The sequence below is a fragment of the Condylura cristata genome, unplaced genomic scaffold (assembly GCF_000260355.1).
Source record: "Condylura cristata isolate star-nosed mole 26May11 unplaced genomic scaffold, ConCri1.0 scaffold00011, whole genome shotgun sequence".
In the NCBI taxonomy this organism is placed as follows: Eukaryota; Metazoa; Chordata; class Mammalia; order Eulipotyphla; family Talpidae; genus Condylura; species Condylura cristata.
In genome coordinates, this window is record NW_004567112.1 from 29,597,862 (window position 1) to 29,615,914 (window position 18,053).

Here is an 18,053-nt window from a genome sequence, read left to right on the forward strand (position 1 = left end):
CCCTGTGTTCATCCCTCCATTGTTTTGACCCTCTTCACTCTGCCTTCTTTGTTGTATGCTTCAGTTCTATGGTCTGCTTGCTAGTATTGACTTTTCCTTTGTTTGCTTTTCCTATAGTCCACTTATAAGTGACACCATCTGACATTTGTCACTTTCCTTCTAATTTCTAGCCACTGACTTCATTGTATATCCCTTCTGCTGCTCCTTCATCTCCTGAGCACCATGTCTCCTTGGCTAAAAGGAACTCTGCAGGTTCCTGTTATGATCTCTCCTGGGTTCCTCCCTCCTCTTCCCTCTAAGCTGCAGGTGCTCCCACAACTGTGTGTTTGGCCAAAGGCTCCCCTCCCTCAAGGCCACCCTCTGGAAGAGCTCATCCCAATCCAACCTTTCCCAGCTTCCTCTGTGTTGCTATGCCCTTCCCTAAATTCCAAACCTGAGCACCCAAGTGTGCATGTGTCGACTTGAATGTTCCCAAAGTTTCCCAATTCAAACTGTTCTTCTGCTTATCTTGCCTCCTCTCCTGTGTCCCCGAGGGCATGGCACCCCCAAGCCCTCATCCATTTTTCACCACTCTTTACAGCCATGTTCTGTGGAATCTGTCTCCTCCTTATTTTGCAACTTCTTCACTTCTGCCAACACCTCTCCCCTCATGCCCACAGGTCCTCTTCATCTACCACCTTGGTTCTTGGCTCTGCTCTCCTTCAGTTCCCTCCAAACCCAGGGTTCTCAACTACCAGGCTGGGACTGGGTTTGCTCTGCACACACTAACTCCCCATTCCCTGGTGTGGGCCGAAAATCTTCGCAAAGATCTCTGACTTTGAGAACCTCCTTTGTCCAGCATGCAGACAGAGTAACTTTTAAATAGGACTTAAATTATGCTTAATACCATTCAGAGGCTCTGTATTGCTCTTGGGCAGGACCAACTACAAAACTGCAAGCTTGGTGAAAAACGAAATATAAGGGCTCCTGTTCAAAACTGATTTAAGAAGTTCAAGACAGCAACAATAAAGTATTAAGGCCAGTATGGGACTTGGAGTCACAGTTCCTACAGACTGTATAGGCCAAATACCTAGGAAGCTAGCTCTGCTCTGCGGAAATTCCCAAATATCCTATTCAGACCTCCTACGCTTCTCTGGCCCCAAGCATTTTCCTTATCCGTGCTGTCCATGGAGCTTTGATCTAGCTCCACTTGACTCCTTGACTCCCAGTTCACAAGAGTGCCACGAGCTTTGTGTACATCTGCTGTAGTCCCCACAGGATACCTGACATAGCTGCTCCTTGGAGCATCATCTGTTTCCTCCCGGCTGTAAGCCCCAGGGAATAGGGGTGATGGTCAAGGGTGGAGGACAATTCTGCATCTTATCACCTTTGCAGTCCTCTTCAAGTGAGAGACAAATTACCTGTACGAACAGCTCATACACCTCTCTCCGGAGCTGGGCTGGGCTCTGCATGAGGGAGATGGCTCCAGATGTTTCATTAATTTCAAAGGCTCCATCGCTCCCTGTCACAGAGAAGCACCTTGCAGTTCTGCACAGTGCCACAGGGGGCGCAAGGGAGTCATGCCAGACAGGGGGCCACATACTCCTCAGGCATTACCTCAATGAAGTCTCCTCTACAAAATGTAATATGTCACCTGTGTGTTGTTCATGAGGAAACTGAGTCTCAGAGGGGTTAAGTCATTTGTCTAAGGTTACACAGTAAGTGCAGAGAGGGGGCATGAACTTACTTCTGTGTGGCTTCCAGAATCTCTACTACTTTGCTTCTCTTAATGCTTGTGTGTGTTTGCGCGAATGTGTGTGTGTGAATGAAAGAAAATGGAAGCAAAAGAAAGATATAGAGGGAGGGACAGGAAGAGGGGTGAGAAGAGAATGGTGGAAGGAAAGTTGAGAGAGGGGGAAGAAAGAGACTGGAGGAGGGACAGGAGAGAATAGGTGGTCAGGGGCTTGGGAATGGTGTCAGGGAGTGCAGTGCACAGGGAAGGCAGTGAGGACCCATGTTCCCCAGGGAGGCGCCGTGTGTGATGCTGGACATGTTCATCCCCTGGAGGGGAGTATGCACCGGCACATCAAGGGGCTGACATGCACCGGCACGTCAGGAGGCGATGCTGTCTGAGTGAGAGTATGTGTCTTGTGCATGATGGGCATGATGGCCCCACCAAGGGACCTGGCCCTGCAGAGACCACCTAGGAGTACTGCAGAGCCCACCCTGGGCTGGCTCCTTGTGCCCACTTGAGAAAAGGGTGGTTTCAGAACCAGAGACGTGGCCCACACCTGGTGGCGGGAACTTGGGATGCCCATTTAGCTTCTCTGAGCCTCAGCTTTCACTTCATTCATCTACAGGGCTAGTTAGGGAGGTGCCATATTATACCGTCATGACCTTTAGTTCATTTAATTGAACTACAAGTTCTAGCCCAAAGAACTTAAGAGAATGAGAAAAAAATAGCCACTGAGGAGTGTGAGAAGAGCTGCCAGCCCCGCCTGCCAACAAGCATGGGGCCAGGGTGCAGAGAACATGGGTCTGTGCCACACACGTTGCTCTCAGTCTCCCCACCCAATACTTGTCTCCTTTGCTGGGCAAGGTGACACCTCCCAGCCTCTCCTCTCCATAAGCTTGTACTTCTGGCCCTATGGATGAGAGAACTGGGACCCAGAGAGGCTGGGGAGCCCCTGATCCCCCAGGGAATCAGAGCTACAACTCAGCCATGAGCCTGCCCCCAAAGTTCTTCCTACTCACCATTTGCAAGGCAATAGAGAATATGATTCGGTTTGCCCCGATCTCCATCCATGGCGACCACAGTCAGTACCTCCGAGTCCTTGAGGGAAGAAGAGCAGTTGACGGAAGCTGATGGGTGACGTTAGGGCCCTCTGCTCTACAGACACTGTGACCTAAGGCCATATGGGAAAAATCCAGGTCTCTGTGTAGCTGCACCCATCTTCTGTAGCCACTGGCCTCCCAGGGCTAGATGGCCAGTCTGAGCTCCACTGTTCCTCCTTCTCTCCCTGCCACCATTTATGTGGGCTCCCACGAATCTTGGGCCTCCTCACAGGCCTCATCTTTGCACCGCTGGTATTGTCTCTTTTCCTGCACATTTCTTTCAGCCCTTGCTGCTCAGCCCCCACCCTCTAGCATCACCCAGCATCCTCACTCACTTTAATACAGGAGAGAAGACAGACAAGTAGGAGCAGGTCAAAGCACAGAGGGACTCACATCCTACCTCTAAGAATTGGGTTTTATCCCATGGCCCTGGCATGCTATTGGAAGGGGAGGGGCAGGAAGGGTAGACAAACCCTGCTCAGCCTGGCCTGTCCCCTTCTATGCCCCTTCTTACTCAGCCCTGCTCTGCAGCCATCCATGTGCATGCTGCTTCCTGCCTGCCCAGAGCTGCCGCCTCTCCTGTGGGCACCTCCTCTTCCTGGCGTCAGGCCATCAGGTGACAGTCAGGGGCCCTCACCTGGGCAGCCCAGCATCTCTCACTCCCACTCTATGCCTCCACTCAACTGTCAGCTTCTCAAAGTTTGTATCTTGGGCCTGGCCCATGTGCAGTCCTCAGTAAGTACTTTTGTTTTATAAACTTAGGAATAATCAAATCAGGGAAGTGAAAATTGAGAATGCCACTCAATTCCACAGAGTGTTCTTGAATCCCGGCTCTGTGAAGTTTGGCTGGCAGTAAGATGGGCAGAAGGCCATAAATAAATGCATGGGAACACCCTAAGGAGGGCATGCTCAAAGAAGGGTGTGCATAGTGTGCTGAGGCAGCAGAGAAGAGCTCCCAGTTCAGAAGTGTTGGGAAAGTGGTGTCTGAGCTGATTTGAAATTGGAAGTGGAATCAGTCCTATGGGAACAGGGAAAGAGTAGTGAGAGTGCCTAGGTGTGTAGAGGACAGTGAAGGCTAAGAATGAAGGGAACCTTGGGCCATGGCCAAGCTGAATTGAGACCTTCCCTGACAGGCACAAAGACCAGACACCAGTGTGGAGACTGACTGGGAGAGGGAAACTGAAGCCAGCCTTCTAACTGGGCTCATGCACCATGTATCACAGGCTTAGCAGCAAAACCTGAGAGAACAACTGCCGGCCCACAGGCTTGGGGATGGGGAGGCATAAGGGCACCTCGCCTCATATGGAGGAATAGGAAAGGCCTCACCTCATCACCTGCCACCTGTTGTTCTCTCTCTGGGAAAAGGGAATGGCACAGTCTGGGCAGCCAGTGGGAGCGCCACACATAGGAACACCTGCTCCCACCCTCTTCAACTTCCAAAGGAAAAGGGCTGTCCTCCACCTGAGGGAGGCGACTCAGGGTCCAGCCTGGTCAGGCCAGCAGGGGGATCCTGGGTAGTTTCAAGGGCAGGGCAGGAGGTATCTGGAGGGGACACTGGGCCAAGGGGTGCAGCAACCCACCGGAAGGCTGTCCTCATACACATAGCCGTAGTAGGGTGTGCCCACGAAGACAGGGTCCATGTCCTGTATGTCTTCCACATTGACTGTGACTGTGGTGCTGGCCGAGAACACCACATCAGCTCCTCGCAGCTTCCCTCCACCATCCTGGGGAAGAATGGGCGAGGGATGAGTGTTGGGGCTCTGGGGTTGAGTAGACTCTAGACTCAGGTGGAATCTGGCTCCTATTACTAGGATGTCAGCTGCCCTGAATTCTGTTAGCTTCTAGTCACCTGCAGATAACTCTCTCCTCAGAGGGGTTTGGAAAAATTAAATGAGATGATGCATGAAGGTCTTCAGTCAGCACCTGCTACGCAGTAGGCACTCAGAAGTGCTCTCTTGGAAACAGGGCCAATTCTCTTTCCAGGAAAGCTTCTTGTGACCCCTGGCAGAGGAGAGGGGTCAGACCCAATCTCCCTTCCCAGGAGGAATCAAACCTCAAACACCTCCTGAGGACCTACTAAGAGCATGAATACATCGGCATAATAGCAGTGTATTCCATCCTTGAAGTAGCAGGGGGTGGACTATCTTGGGTTTCTAGTTCAGGCTGCAGTGGGAAGGCTTGCAGCCAACATATGACCAGCAAGGATCTTTCTGGGGAAGGTTAGGAGTTCCTGTCCTTGGGACAAGAAACAAACATTTTGTCTGAGCCTCTGCTATGTTCCAGCTTCCACACCACGTGTTTTAGAAATAAGAAGAATTTAGTGAGCTGTAGGTTTGCACAGATGAGGAAACAGAATCACAGAGTGGGTATGGGTAACTGGTTTCACAGAGAGGATGAGGTGCGTAGAGCACACCTGGCAGAGAGATAGCAGAGCTGGAGGCCAGGTTGTGTAGGATATGAAAGCAGAGGCTCTGGGTCATGGCTCCTGGTCCTATTAAAGGAACCTGCCCATCATTTTCCCAGGAGGGAAGATGCCCGCCCCAACAACAGACACTGGCCTCCCTGAGAATAGATCTTGGTAGGCCCCACTCAACACATTCAAGTAGCTCCCCATCAAACCTCTAGCTTTCCCATTCTCACCCCCCCCCCCATTCCATCCTGGAAACTAACTCTGTTCCAACCTAAGGACAGCTTCCTCTGACAAAGGCTGAGAGAAGAGGTTTCCCCTTCATTCCTCTTGTTACCTTGGCAACCACCGTGATGAAATGGGCCCGGGTCTTCTCATAGTCCAGGGTGGCGCCAGGCCGGAGGCGCAGCACACCACTGTGGCGATCCATGGCAAATTTGGTGGAGTGTGGATTCTGTGAGAATGAGGGGTAGGCTGGGCCTCAGGAGAGGGCCTTTCCAGCCCACCAATATGCCCTCTTCTGAAAGGATCACCACTGTCCTTTGTCACAGCCTAAGGCTGAGGTTCGAACTTCGGGGCACTCATCCTTTCTTAGCCCAGGGTTCCCCTTTGTAGGACTCTGGGCTTCCCCTGTTCTTCCCTCCATCAAATTCTCCTGGCAGGGTCTTAGCTCTTTCAGCTGGAAAGCTACTGGGTGCAGCTCTGGGGACTCCATCAGGAGACTTGCCTGCATGTCATCAGGCACCCTAAATTAGAGGGACTGTCTTAAAAACCAAAGTAACAGGGAAGGGCTTTGGGACTTTCAGGTCAGTTCCCACCAAGTAAGTGAAAGAGAGCAGTGCCAGGCAGCACGGAGTCAGTGGGGGTGAGGGTGGAACTGTGACTAAATGTGGAGAGAAGAGGAAATTCTACAGAAATAGCAGCCAAGGGGAGGGAGCAGCTGGTTACTGAGGAGCCAGGAGAGGTGAGAGGTTCAGGGAGTGGTCTTGTCCCTGACAACATGGGGTGTTCCAAGGGGGCATTAGGGGAGCTACTCTCATGAGGGGGATCACAGCTCTCCTTTTGGGGAGTTGCCCTTTTGCCCTTTTACCTATTGATCTGTCTAGGCCCAGAAAGATTGCTTCTACCCCATGTGCAAAGTTCTCAGATTCCTGGGTAAGGGGTTGGTGGGTGGGAAGCTGAGGTCCTGGTGAGAGAGGGCTGGCAGGGGGAGCCAGGATGGACCAGCCGGGAGAAGGGCTTGAGCTCCTCACAGCCACACCTGTCCATTTAACCCTAGGTGTACTGAGACTTCACAGGGATATAGGAATTTCTGATAATCTTTGAAAATTATACACTCATGGACCTACCAGCCTTGGTAACGGAGGTGGGGGTTGTCCAGGTATCCCCTCTTGCTCAGGCCTCTGGAGACACTGTATGTCCCACCTTACCTGCAGGAAGTAGGTGACACTCCCTCCAGAACCTGTGTCCTTGTCCACTGCTTGGACCTTAAAGATACTGCTCCCGGCAGGTGTGTCCTGAGGGGTCACAGGCAGGGAGTTGGGGGTTAGTCCCAGAGCAGCAGAAAACCCAGGGAACTGGGGGTATGGAAAGCATGGGAAAGTGAGGCAAAGAGGTGAAAAGCAACAATTAACCCAGCACCCAATAGAGAGCAGGGTAGTGAGAGAGGAGACCCCCAGAGCCAGGGTGGATGTAGGCAAGGGACGCACTTTCCTCATCTTGAGAGAGAGGAGCAGACAGACATCTCACTCAAGATGACTTCAAAGACCAAATGAGAAAAACTAGCACTCCAAGTAGATAAAGGGTTTAAAATGAAATGCCAGCTCACAAGTGAGAGAAAGTTAATAAATATAAACATCTTCTGCATGACCAGGGGTCATATGCCTCTAATTTAGAGCCTGAATCTTTCTCCTATTGAATTAACACATATTTAATGACTTGAGACTACTGTTCTGGACAACTCCATTGGTTTGGCCTTGTAAGTTTAAATTTTGGACTGTGTCTTCAGGAAATAATTCTAATTAGAGAAAAGGCATTTTTATGTTCAGAATTTGATGTTTTCTTGAGACAGCAAACATTTAAACCATCTCCTATCCTAACATAAAGGAGCAGTTCGGTAAATGGCGGAATTTCACCAAATGGAAGTCATCTAAATGACAGCCATCCAAACTTTACAATTATAGAGGAAGATGCCTATGTTATAAGTGAAGTGAAAAATGGGATACAGAAGCCATCTGTTTTGCATAGTCATAACAATGAAATTAAAACAGAAAATAAGAACCTATAATCACTAAGTGATTAGAAAGAATACACTTATATTTAATAATGTTTCAAGTTAGAGGGACTCTGGGGTGACTGTTGAATCTTTTTCTTTTTGCTTCTTCTTCATATATTTTGCATTTGCTCAACAAACATACATAAATACATAGAAGATGGCAAATTAACATTTCTCTGGAAGAAAAATGAACATGGGAGGGGCAGGTGACAGAGGTGGGAAGAGGACTCAGAGGGGAGGGCGCCCCAGAGGCTCATGAGCCATGAAGAAGTGTGATGTCCACTCCTCTCCCCCAGGACATGGGCAGCCCCAGAGGGCAGGCCACAGGCCTGTGGCAGGAGCAAACTGGCCTTGCCGAGCGGCCCCTTGCTCACCTCTGGAACCTGGACAATGTAGGGCTCCTGGATGAACCTGGGCGCCTCATCATTGACATCAGTCACCAGGATCACAACCTTTTCTGCCACCTGAGAAAGGGGAAGGGGGACAGGAATTGAGACAGTGGGACCTTCCAGGCAATAAAAGGACAGCGGCTCTAGTGCCCTAGGTGTATGTCTCTGACCCGCTCTTAGCTTTTTCCCTCAATCTTTCCTTCCCCACTTTCATATTCATTTCATATTCATTTGTGCAACAAATATTATCATGCAACTACTTGGTGCCAAGCATTGTGTTCCATCCTGGAGACAAGACACAGTCTAGTGAAGTGTATTTTGTGGGATGAGATGATGAAGCAGAGATCAGCCTGTATAGAATTGGTGGTGTTAGCACTCGGGGTGTTAATAACAGTGACAGGCCTGGCACTGAGGGAAAGGCCCCTAAACAGGCCGACTCTGGGGATACGATGCTCACCGGTACCTGGGGTCTAGGAAATTGCATTCCTTGGGTCTGTGAGTGCACATAGGAGCCTGTGTCCAGAGACTCTGAGAGGCGGCATCTAACTCAGCCTGTCATGGACTGTGAGGCTTTGAAGAGGAGTGAGAATTAAGCTCTACTGTGGTTTGTCAGGTAAGACAGAAGAGGCAGAAAGGTATGCCAGGTAGAAGGGAAAAATGTGCAATGGCAAAGAGTCATGAAATACACAGGCAGTCCAGAACATAAGTAGATTTAAGGCTAAATGGTGAAATGGGAGAAAAGGTAGATGAGGCAGATGGTGCCCAGTGGGGAGGCCCATCATGCCAGGTTGAGGTTTGATTTTCATCCTGAGGGCAGTAAGGGTCAGCTATTAGCACTCTCTGAGCTAGGTGCTGATCAGATCTATTTTCCACAGCGATGGCCCTGGCTAAACTTCAGAGGTGGATTGGGATCTGGATTAGTATCGAAAATCTGGAGGCAGGAGACACCCTGCAGCTATACCAGGAAGTAGTGATGAGGGCTGCAGGAAATTGTGTGGAAGAAGGAGAAGCTGAAGGAGTCTGGGTCCCTAGATGTTCAGTGGGTGACTGGACAGAGCCAAGAAAGAGGTCAAATGAGGCCGGTGGAAAACAGGCTTAAGCAGACACTGGACTGTTCGGGTTTGGTCTAGCACAAGTGCAGCTGACTGTCCTCTCATGCCCTTTTCTCCCCTTCCTTCCCCACAGGCCTTGCTAAGCTCCGGAGGCAGGCATTTTGAGACCTTGCTGGGCCTTGGCTTGGGTCTGCCAGTCTGCTAGATGCGCTTGGGATGGAAATGGGCTCAGCCCAAGGAATTGTGTGCTACCAGAGAGCTGGCCGAGGTGTGCACTCACCAGATTCACGCCATCAGAAATGCTGACAATGGCTTCAATCTCATCCTCCCTCTGCAAAGCACAAGGACTAAGTGAGTGTATAGGAGTCTGACTCTCTCATGGACCCCCAGGCTGCAGGGAGCTCTCTCTGACCCACTAAGTCCATCAGCGAAGCCCTGGGGAAGTATAGACTGGTTTGACAGTTCTGGTCAAACACTGCCTCTGGCCATGCTGAGACTCTGCTTTGGGGCTTGACACATCAGGGGTTCTCATAAACCCACAGGGATTGTTGAGGTGCCGATGGAAAAATCCTCCCTTGCTAGAATGAGTAAAATATAACCTAGCATGTCTGATGGTCTCAGGGAAGGATTTTTCCTTTCCTTTTTCTCCTTATCTCTCACATCTCAATATTTCCTGCATGATCCTCAATAAGGAAGGGTGTCTAGGTCATCAGGTCCCAGGGATGTCAGGGAGGGGCAGTTCATTAACACCTCCATGACTTTGTCCAGATAGCAGGGTCTGAGACCCACCTTCTTTCTGTAGCTGGTCTCTGCCTGGTGGAGTATCCCACCAACAAGGCTGGCAGCAGCTAAGGTTCAGTTATACACCCACCTAGGGCTCCCAGCCTCATATGGGATCTCCAAAGGTAGCCAGCAAGTTCAAGGGTGCAGAGGGCAGGAGTTTTACCAATATGAGACACACTGTCTGAACCACCTTTTCCTGCCCTGATCCACTGTCTGACTCCTGAGCTTTCAGGATCTCTCCAAGAACCTTCTCTAGGGCCCCTTCCAGCCCACAAGGTTACCTGTATGCATGCGGGCAGTGCTCTGCACATTTCTGCATACCTCTCTGTCCAGCTCTTCAATCAGGGTGATGTTTCCAAAATTGGGGTCAACAGAAAAGACATTTCTAGAGTTGGGGTCAAAGCTGATGTGGTAAGAGACAGGGTCTCCTTCAGGATCTGTCCCATTCAGGGTGTACACATGAGAGCCTGGAAGGAGACACAGGGTGAGAACTGGACTCTGGGCCCTGCCTTTTTCTAAAGCTTCTCAGGACAAAGGAGTCAACTGTTTATAAGGTGAATGTTCAATTCAGTGCCAATGGTACTGCCCTGAGCTGAGCTCTGGCTCCAGCGTGGCCGCTGCATGGCTTCCGCTTCAGTCTTCTTCCTGCCTTTTTAGAGCATCAGTCACTATCTAGCCTAGCTAGACTACCTAGTCCAGCTACAGAGATGCTTCCAACCTGTCACTTTAGGGTCTGCACCTGCTAGTGACTCTTGTTCCAGTCTCCAAGACTGGGAAGCTCCCTGGAGATAGCATATGGGCAATAGAAGGAGCCTTTAAGGTCACCCTAGGCTGCAACGCTAACACTGTTCTGCATGCCTGGGTCAGTTCTTCAGGGATTTCTGGGTGCCTCTTTTACACATCATGTCTTTTGCCCAGTCAAGGTGAGGGAGAAGAGAGAAAGCAAGGGCCTCTTTTTGCAGCCCTCTCCACCCCCTTGATCCCAGGGTGCTGAATGATCTTCAACAGTTTTAAAGCCAAGAAACCAGAGGCTCTGGGAGGTAAGTTGTTCAAGGTTACAGAGGGTTAAAGACAGTGATGTGGCCAGATGTAACCAGCATGCCCCCTGGGGCTGGCCCTGTCTCTTGGCCCATGAGCATCTCTAGGACTGACCTGGCTTAGGTCTCCATAGCAGCCGTGACCTCCTTTCCTACAATCACCCCAGGGATTCAGAACACAAACAGAGCTTCTAGAGAGTGCCAGCAAAATGTCTTGGCTCATAGAGGTCTTGAAAAGACTCAGAAGGGGGTCCCTGCATGCATCCCTGTGTCCAGTGGAACACCAAAGTCTCATGGGGAGATCTATGGAGGACCCGTGTCAGCAACACTCACTCACCTAAAGGTGTGTCCTCTGGGAGACTGAACAGGGCCATGTTGCCATTGGTGCTGCCCACTCCGTTGTCGAAAAAATGGGGGGCGAAGTTTGCTTGGACTAAGAAGAGAAAGCAGGCAGACAGAAGAACCGGTGGACACTCAGCCAGTGGAGGGACAGGTTTCCTCCACTTTTGTTCACACTTTTGTTTCCAGGCTGGGCAGGCAGCCCCTCCCCAGCCTCAGCACACTGAGGAACCATGGAGAGATTTTCTCTCTCTCTCAGGAACCATGGAGAGATTTTCCCCATCACTGTGGGCTCCAACTAAGTCAAACTCCTCAAGAATATGCACCACCTGGGTGCTTAAACCCTAGGCAGCTGCAACCTTAACCCCACCAAGGGGCACCTTACCCAAACAGGGGTAGTGCCAAGGCCAAGGTCACACAGGGTTCAACCCCACGCAGCCATCAGGCAGCAGCGCCATAACTTCCACAATTCTTCTGAAAAAGCTAGAGCAGCAGGCTGGGCAGGGGAAGGGGGTTGGGAGGAGGGGGCCCCAAGTCCCAGGGTCTGGAGTGCCGGCTTCTGGAATGCTCCTGGAGAGCCCCTCTACCCTTCAGAGTCAGGCAGCTGAAAGAATCACTTGCTGTACCCCAGCCCAAGTCCCACTCTGGAAGTGAATGACACAGATACATATCTGTGCCAGCCAGGCAGCGCCGGTGCCCACCCCTCCCCCTGCCCCACCGAGAGTCCCAGAGGTCACTCACCCAGGCAGAGGCGTAGCAGGCCCAGGGCCAGGGCGGCCGGAGGGCTGCCCCTCATGTCTGTGCGGGCGGGCAGGGGCGCTCGCCGCCGCCGAAGCCGAAGCCGGGCGCGGGAGCAGCGGGCATGCCCCGGCCCACTAGGAGAGGGAGACCATACGGTGTTTAGCGGCCGCGGCGGCAGAGGGAGGGGCGCGGAGCGGAGCGCTGGGTGTGTGAGGCGCTTAGCGGATGGCACCGCTCGGATCTGCGCAGCTGGAGCGATCCCGCCGGACCAATTAGTGGGCGCTGAGCTGAGGTGCCTGCTCCCGGCAGGAAGGGGGAGAAGGGGGCGTGGGCGGAGGGCGTGATCTGAGCAGCCGGGTTCTGATAACGCTCCCCACACCCAAGTCTAGCGGGCACTACCCAGTCATTGGATCCGCAGATGGGACCCGTAGGGGAGAGTCTTCTCCCACTTTACGCTCAGTAGGGTGGGAAAATGCTAGCTTTGGGGGGGGCTTCTGTGGTGAGTCTGGGCTCTGCTTGGCCATTATTTTGTCATGCACTTCTTCTCAGTTATTTCTCTCAGATAGAGCACTCCAGCCTCAGACTGGAGGAATCCCTCCCCCCACAACCCCCCACCCCCCCTGGGGCAGAAACTATAACAAAGGGGAGCTAAATGGTGAAGAGGTTTGGAAAAGGGTGTAGTTTTAGAAATGCAATGAAGTTCCAGGGATAGATTCTGAAGGCTTTGTGAGTCAGTGGAAAAGAGAGGGGTTGTGGGGGACGGGGTGGGTGGTGGGTGGTGAGGAGTGGACAGTGAAGGCTATCAGCCCCTCCCCCCCACTCTGGGATCTCAACCCATATTGTCCTGTGCCTCAGGCCAGGTTAGCTCTCCCTGAGGGTCATTCACTATTGGAAGTCTACAAGTGTGATGGGCAACAGGGAAGGACTTTAATTCTCCACTAAGGTTGGAGGCAACATTGTCCTCACTCATCTCCACTGTCCAATGGATAGCCATGGGGAAGCAACATACTCATTCACACCTTCAAAGGAAGGGTGAAGGTTTTGAGGAATATTCCAGCCCCATCTTGGGGTAAGTTTGCGAACAGAGCTGCCTAGCACAGGCATGGGTAGCCCCAGGAGGGGTGAGCTCCCATCCATGGGGACATTTAAGGGCAGGGTACTGCTGTGTGGTCCCTGGATACTGACAAGCAGAAGGGTAAGCCCTGGAGCCTTCTTGGTTGCTGGTAAATTTCCCTGAGCTAGACCTTCATTTTCTTGGTCTGACAATGGAATTTGGTTGAAGAAGCAGACTTCCCCCTTCTACTCACAGGGGTCACAGGGTGGTCACTTCAAGCCCAAGCTTGGTCACTCCTAGGAATGGGTGGGTGTATCTGCAGACAGGGGAGACCCTTTTTGTACGTTCACAATAGGCATCATTGCTCAGGTCATAACCTTCTTCCCCAGGGACCTTATCACAAGCTGAGTGTCTCCACCCTTCCCCTCAGCCCCAGTATTAGTTCCTGATCTACTGTTAGCAAGAGTTAGAAATTCAGGAGATAGATCAATGGTTCCAGAATGTTTGGTGATTTTCAGACCAGGCTTTCTTGTTGACTCTTCTTGAGATGATCATCTGGCTAGAAAGATGCATTTTAAATGGCACAGATATTTCTGCATCTTTGTGATGTTGTCTTTTGAGTTCGGGCTTCTTGGGTTCACTCTGGGAAAGGTTTCACCAGAGCTCCTCCTTCAGTGGCACATGGTGAGATTCTTCTGAGATAGAGACTCAGTTATTTTTTTTTTTTAAGATTTATTTATTTATTCATACAGGACTGGGGTACAGGCCAGAGATGCGGAGGGTGAGAGAATTCACCAGGGACAGAGTGGGGAGTAGAACAGACAGATCGAGGAAGTACACTGCTGAGGGGAGCAGCGGGCAGGCCAGGAGAGGTCTGCCACGCCATGTGGATCTCCTCCGGGGCAGGCGGGGATCGAACTCATGTGGAAGTGGCTTAAGCTTCTTAGTGCTGTGCTTTAACCCACTGTGCCACCAGGGAGGGCCGAGATACAGTTATTTTTAAAGAGGAAGTTTATTAGAAAGAGACGGGAGAGGGGGAAGACACGTGGTTAGGTGTAAGTGGGCAGGAAGAGCTGCCCCGAAAGGGTCAGGTTTGCAGGGAAAGAGGCCTGCATGGTTGCAGGGAGGCGGCTACTGCCTTGCAGAGGGAGAGTGGGTGTAAAGAAGCACGTGCATAAGCACAGGTGGGCAGTGGAGTGGCTGCCCCGTGCTCCAGGTATAGACAGCTTCTCTTTGGGAGGGGCTTACTCCTTGTGAGCCCAGGATTGTTGACTTTGAATAGAATCTGAGAGGACTGAGATTCCCTAGTGAGCTTCATCTTCATATCCATGTCCTTGTCTTTACCTGGGCACCAGGCATCCTGGCTTTGGTGCCCTGATTTTATGGCTGTGTAAACTGCTGCATTTGCCCCTTTTACCCATTCCTTTATGTGACTCAGTCTTGTGATGCCTCTCCTGCATTCTTTCCTCCATCATTTGGAAAAGACAAGTCCAAGTCATGTGAGAAATGAAGAGACAGGCTTTTTGTAAGATTAGCCAATGAGCTGGAGTCAGACCTATTGTTTTCTGGGACAAATGTCATATCTCTGTGTAGGTAGTTCTGGGGCCTTTGACTTCACTTTCAGTTTATTCAGTTAGCAGATGGCACTGGAGAGAGATAAAGGAGTACCTCACATGACAAATTGTGCACGCACATGCACGTGTGTATGTACGCGTGGGTGTACTGTTACCAGTATTATCCATTTTACCAACATTGACTTTCCTGGTATGATTGTGTCCACTTTAGTGTGTGGAATAAGTTAAGGTACAGAATGGGTAACTCACTAACTTACCTAGTCAGTAAGAGACAGAACCTGGATTCACACTCAGTTTGGGTTGACTCCAAAAATGTTGGAATATTTTCTGTGGTAGAGGCATATGATCATGAGGCTGCTGATGAACTTCAGTGGACTTGGGGACACCATCTATGATGAATTATGTTCTTTTATTGTCCCCTTCTGTGCCTAGCCCAGCCCAGCCCAGGGTGACTGCCTTAATTTCCTCTGACATGGGGATGGGAGTTCTCCCCTATCTGTCTAGGTCCTACTTGTCCTTCTATTTGAGGAACTCTGTAGGATTCTGGGGCTGCCATCTGTTCTCCAGCACTTATCTCATGGTTAGTGGTCTGCATTGACCATCTTATCCACTGGCTGGGCCTCCGGTTGTAATGTTTTCTTTATGTCAGTGTGTCATTCCCACAGGCAGGCAGTTGTCTGTTTTCACCCTATTATCATCTCTTTTGCTATCTCAGTTTGCTGCATGGCTGAACCTGGCCCCAAGCAGGACTGGTTGCTATCTGAGGCATTGATAGACCTTAGGTTTTGTCACGAAATCTACCTGTTGTCTCCCCTAGGGCTGTATGAATAATTTAGGTAAGACTGTTTCATGCAAAGTTTGCTTCAGTATCAGCACACAGAGCCTGTCACATCTTACTCAGTGACTGACTGGCTAAATAAATAAATAAATAAATAAATAAATAAATAAATAAATAAATGTATAACTGAAGAAGCACTTGTCAATCTCAAATCAACAACTGACCCTTTGCATGTTTTTAATATGCTCCTTCTTTATCTGTTCATCTATAAATTGACCAACTGAATTAGCCAAGAGGTATAAACTAAATGTTTCCTGAACAAGGCAGGGAAGGGAAATGTGTCTGAAATGATGAGTGAAAGACAACGGGGAGTGTTAGAAGCTATGAATAAGTAATCATATCCACAGCATCTTTAAACATTGAGTTGAACAAGCAAAAGGGCTCTATTTTGATGTGGAAAAGGACATTTTCAATTCTGAAATTTTGTAACTTCACACCTCCCACTCTCTGGTCCACACTTTGTGAATCCCTCAGGACAGTGCAGTCTGACAAATTAAGCAGCAAATGAATACCAGAGACCTTTTCCAGAGATAGAGCTATTGATAGTAAGTCTGCCAGTTGCCTTTGGAGTCTGTTACCAGGCAAGATCCAGACACCACTCATGAGACCAGACTAGAACACTGGCCAAACTTGTATCATAGAAGATGTGTAAGGGAGAAAGGATGTCTTGAACGAACGCTTAGCTACAAGTTTTGTGGTCTCCGCCCCGACCCCAGACACCAGAACTACAAATCCCAGTAACACCAAAGGAAGCATGCTGGGACCTGAGGTTGGAGTTAAGTAGTAATGTTTGGATATAAAACTGAACATGTGGGCTTTGGGGGTCTCTTGGCTTTGTGGCTTGTGGCTTGTCTCTTGGCTCTTTGCTGACTTTCAGCATGCTATTGGGGTTCCAGGTCAGTGGAACTGGTATGACACATTAATCAACTTATCTCTCTCTCTTTCCCTGAGTTATTCATCTCCCTTTTCCTCTTGTAAATAAACCCATTATTGACCTTTTTGTGTGTGCCTGCAGTTGAATCTCAAGTGCATGGGTGAGGACCCACAGTCAGGTAGCCCAGTTCACATTAGGTTGCCTTGTAACAGTTTATGATGCCTCCAAGGCAGCGAGAATGACTGTGGCAAAATCAGAATAGTCATGTGTGGGTGTGGGGTCCTGTGTGAACATTAGCCCACCAGGACATGGCCTCTATGGAGCTCCAAAAAGTGATTTACTCTGGACAGTGTGTCCACAGATAAATTCAGAGATGAGTCAGCAGAGTGGGTGGACACATTAGGCAGATACACTGGGCTATAAAGCGTGTGTGGTGCCTGGCAGAGATTCCATGGTAGCTGTGATGAAATTGGTCCAGAAGAACCCCTTGAATGGGGGAGGGGATGGTGGTGAAGGGAAGGAACAACACCCATTTAGTTGGGTAGAAGCACATCTGAGGCAACCAATTGGCTTCTATTTTAATATCAGAGATTCCTTATTTTCTCATTCATTCTGGGCCTCTGGCTCTGATGGGCCCCTATGTTTGCTTGGGAGCTGGTGTTGTGCTTCCTCTCTTTCCTCAAAGTAGACAGCTGGCAGGTCCTCAGCTCATTCTTATACCTCTCATTTTTGATCTGGGCTGCTCTGGTTTCTTGGTGTCCCTGGAAGATCCCTTTGGGTCACAGGTCATCTTGTGTTATTCTGGTCTTTTTTTTTTTTTTTAAGATTTATTTATTTGTGCACACAGAACTGGGGTACAGGCCAGAGGCTCAGGGGCGGTGAGAGGCTTCACCAGAGACAGAGTGGGGAGCAGAACAGGCAGATCAACGAAGTACACTGCTGAGGGGAGCAGCGGGGGGGTCAGGAGAGGTCTGCCACGCCATGTGGTCTCCTCCGGGGCAGGCGGGGATCGAACTCATGTGGAAGCGGCTTTTAGATTCTCAGTGCTGTGCTTTAACCCGCTGCGCCACCAGGGAGGGCCTATTCTGGTCTTTTAACAGCACCTCTCCTATAGGTCATTTACTCATAATGTGAGTCTTGCCTTCGTGCCCCTGGGAGACAACAGTGACCTTCTTTTCTGAAGGGCCAGTCCATGTTGTCCTCTCATTTGTAGACATTGGCTGCCTGCTCTTTGCTCTGTGCCCTTCAAAGCAGCTGAGTGTCTGGAGTTTGTGTCATCCTGAGCATAGGAGAGCCTTGGTTTAGTGACCAGACACGTGGCTTTTGAATTGTTTCTTCTGGCTGATGTCGAGCACATGTGTTTACTTTTGCATGCATGTTTGCCTTTTCTGGGGAGTGGTGGAGAGGAAGGAGTTGAGGAACAAGAATTTGGAGTGGTCAGCTCTCTCATTGCTAGTAGGTAAGGGGCTCACCATACCAAGGAGTTCCTGGTGAGGTACATTCATGGTTGACTGGTCCCCGACAGCCCATCCAAATCCCAGGTCAGCAGAAACACTCTCCTGCTATGTAGAAATGCCTTTAGCCACTCCTCATGGTGCCTCAAGCACTGTTCTGCCTTAGTTTCAGCCCAGTCCTCATCCTTCTAGAGGTGCTCTCTACCTGCACCCTCCTGCTTGCAAATATCTCTGGGTCATCATTGTCCTCAGGATGAACTTCCAACTCCTGATGACATTCTAGATACTTCTAGGATCCACCATGCCATCATGAATCTTTTACTTCCCCTGATATTGCTGTCTAGTTCCTTAATTTTCACACACTCAAATCTTCCTGCCTGGCCCTTGTTGAGTTCCCATCTTACCCTAACATGCATGCACGC

The 18,053-nt window shown here is 50.3% G+C and overlaps 1 protein-coding gene across 1 annotated transcript in view; it reads right to left on the reverse strand.

The window, feature by feature from the left end:
- Window positions 1-11,892, reverse strand: part of CDHR1 (cadherin-related family member 1) — a 19,652-nt gene extending 7,760 nt beyond the window's left edge. Inside the window, exons 1-10 of the mRNA XM_004680687.2 lie at window positions 11,838-11,892; window positions 11,095-11,190; window positions 10,042-10,187; window positions 9,218-9,268; window positions 7,871-7,960; window positions 6,652-6,738; window positions 5,559-5,675; window positions 4,395-4,538; window positions 2,734-2,812; window positions 1,401-1,501 (exon numbers count right to left, since the gene is read on the reverse strand). Of these exons, the coding sequence (XP_004680744.1) occupies window positions 1,401-1,501; window positions 2,734-2,812; window positions 4,395-4,538; window positions 5,559-5,675; window positions 6,652-6,738; window positions 7,871-7,960; window positions 9,218-9,268; window positions 10,042-10,187; window positions 11,095-11,190; window positions 11,838-11,892 (966 nt within the window). The remainder of the gene's footprint in view (window positions 1-1,400; window positions 1,502-2,733; window positions 2,813-4,394; window positions 4,539-5,558; window positions 5,676-6,651; window positions 6,739-7,870; window positions 7,961-9,217; window positions 9,269-10,041; window positions 10,188-11,094; window positions 11,191-11,837) is intronic.
- Window positions 11,893-18,053: the final 6,161 nt, after the last annotated feature.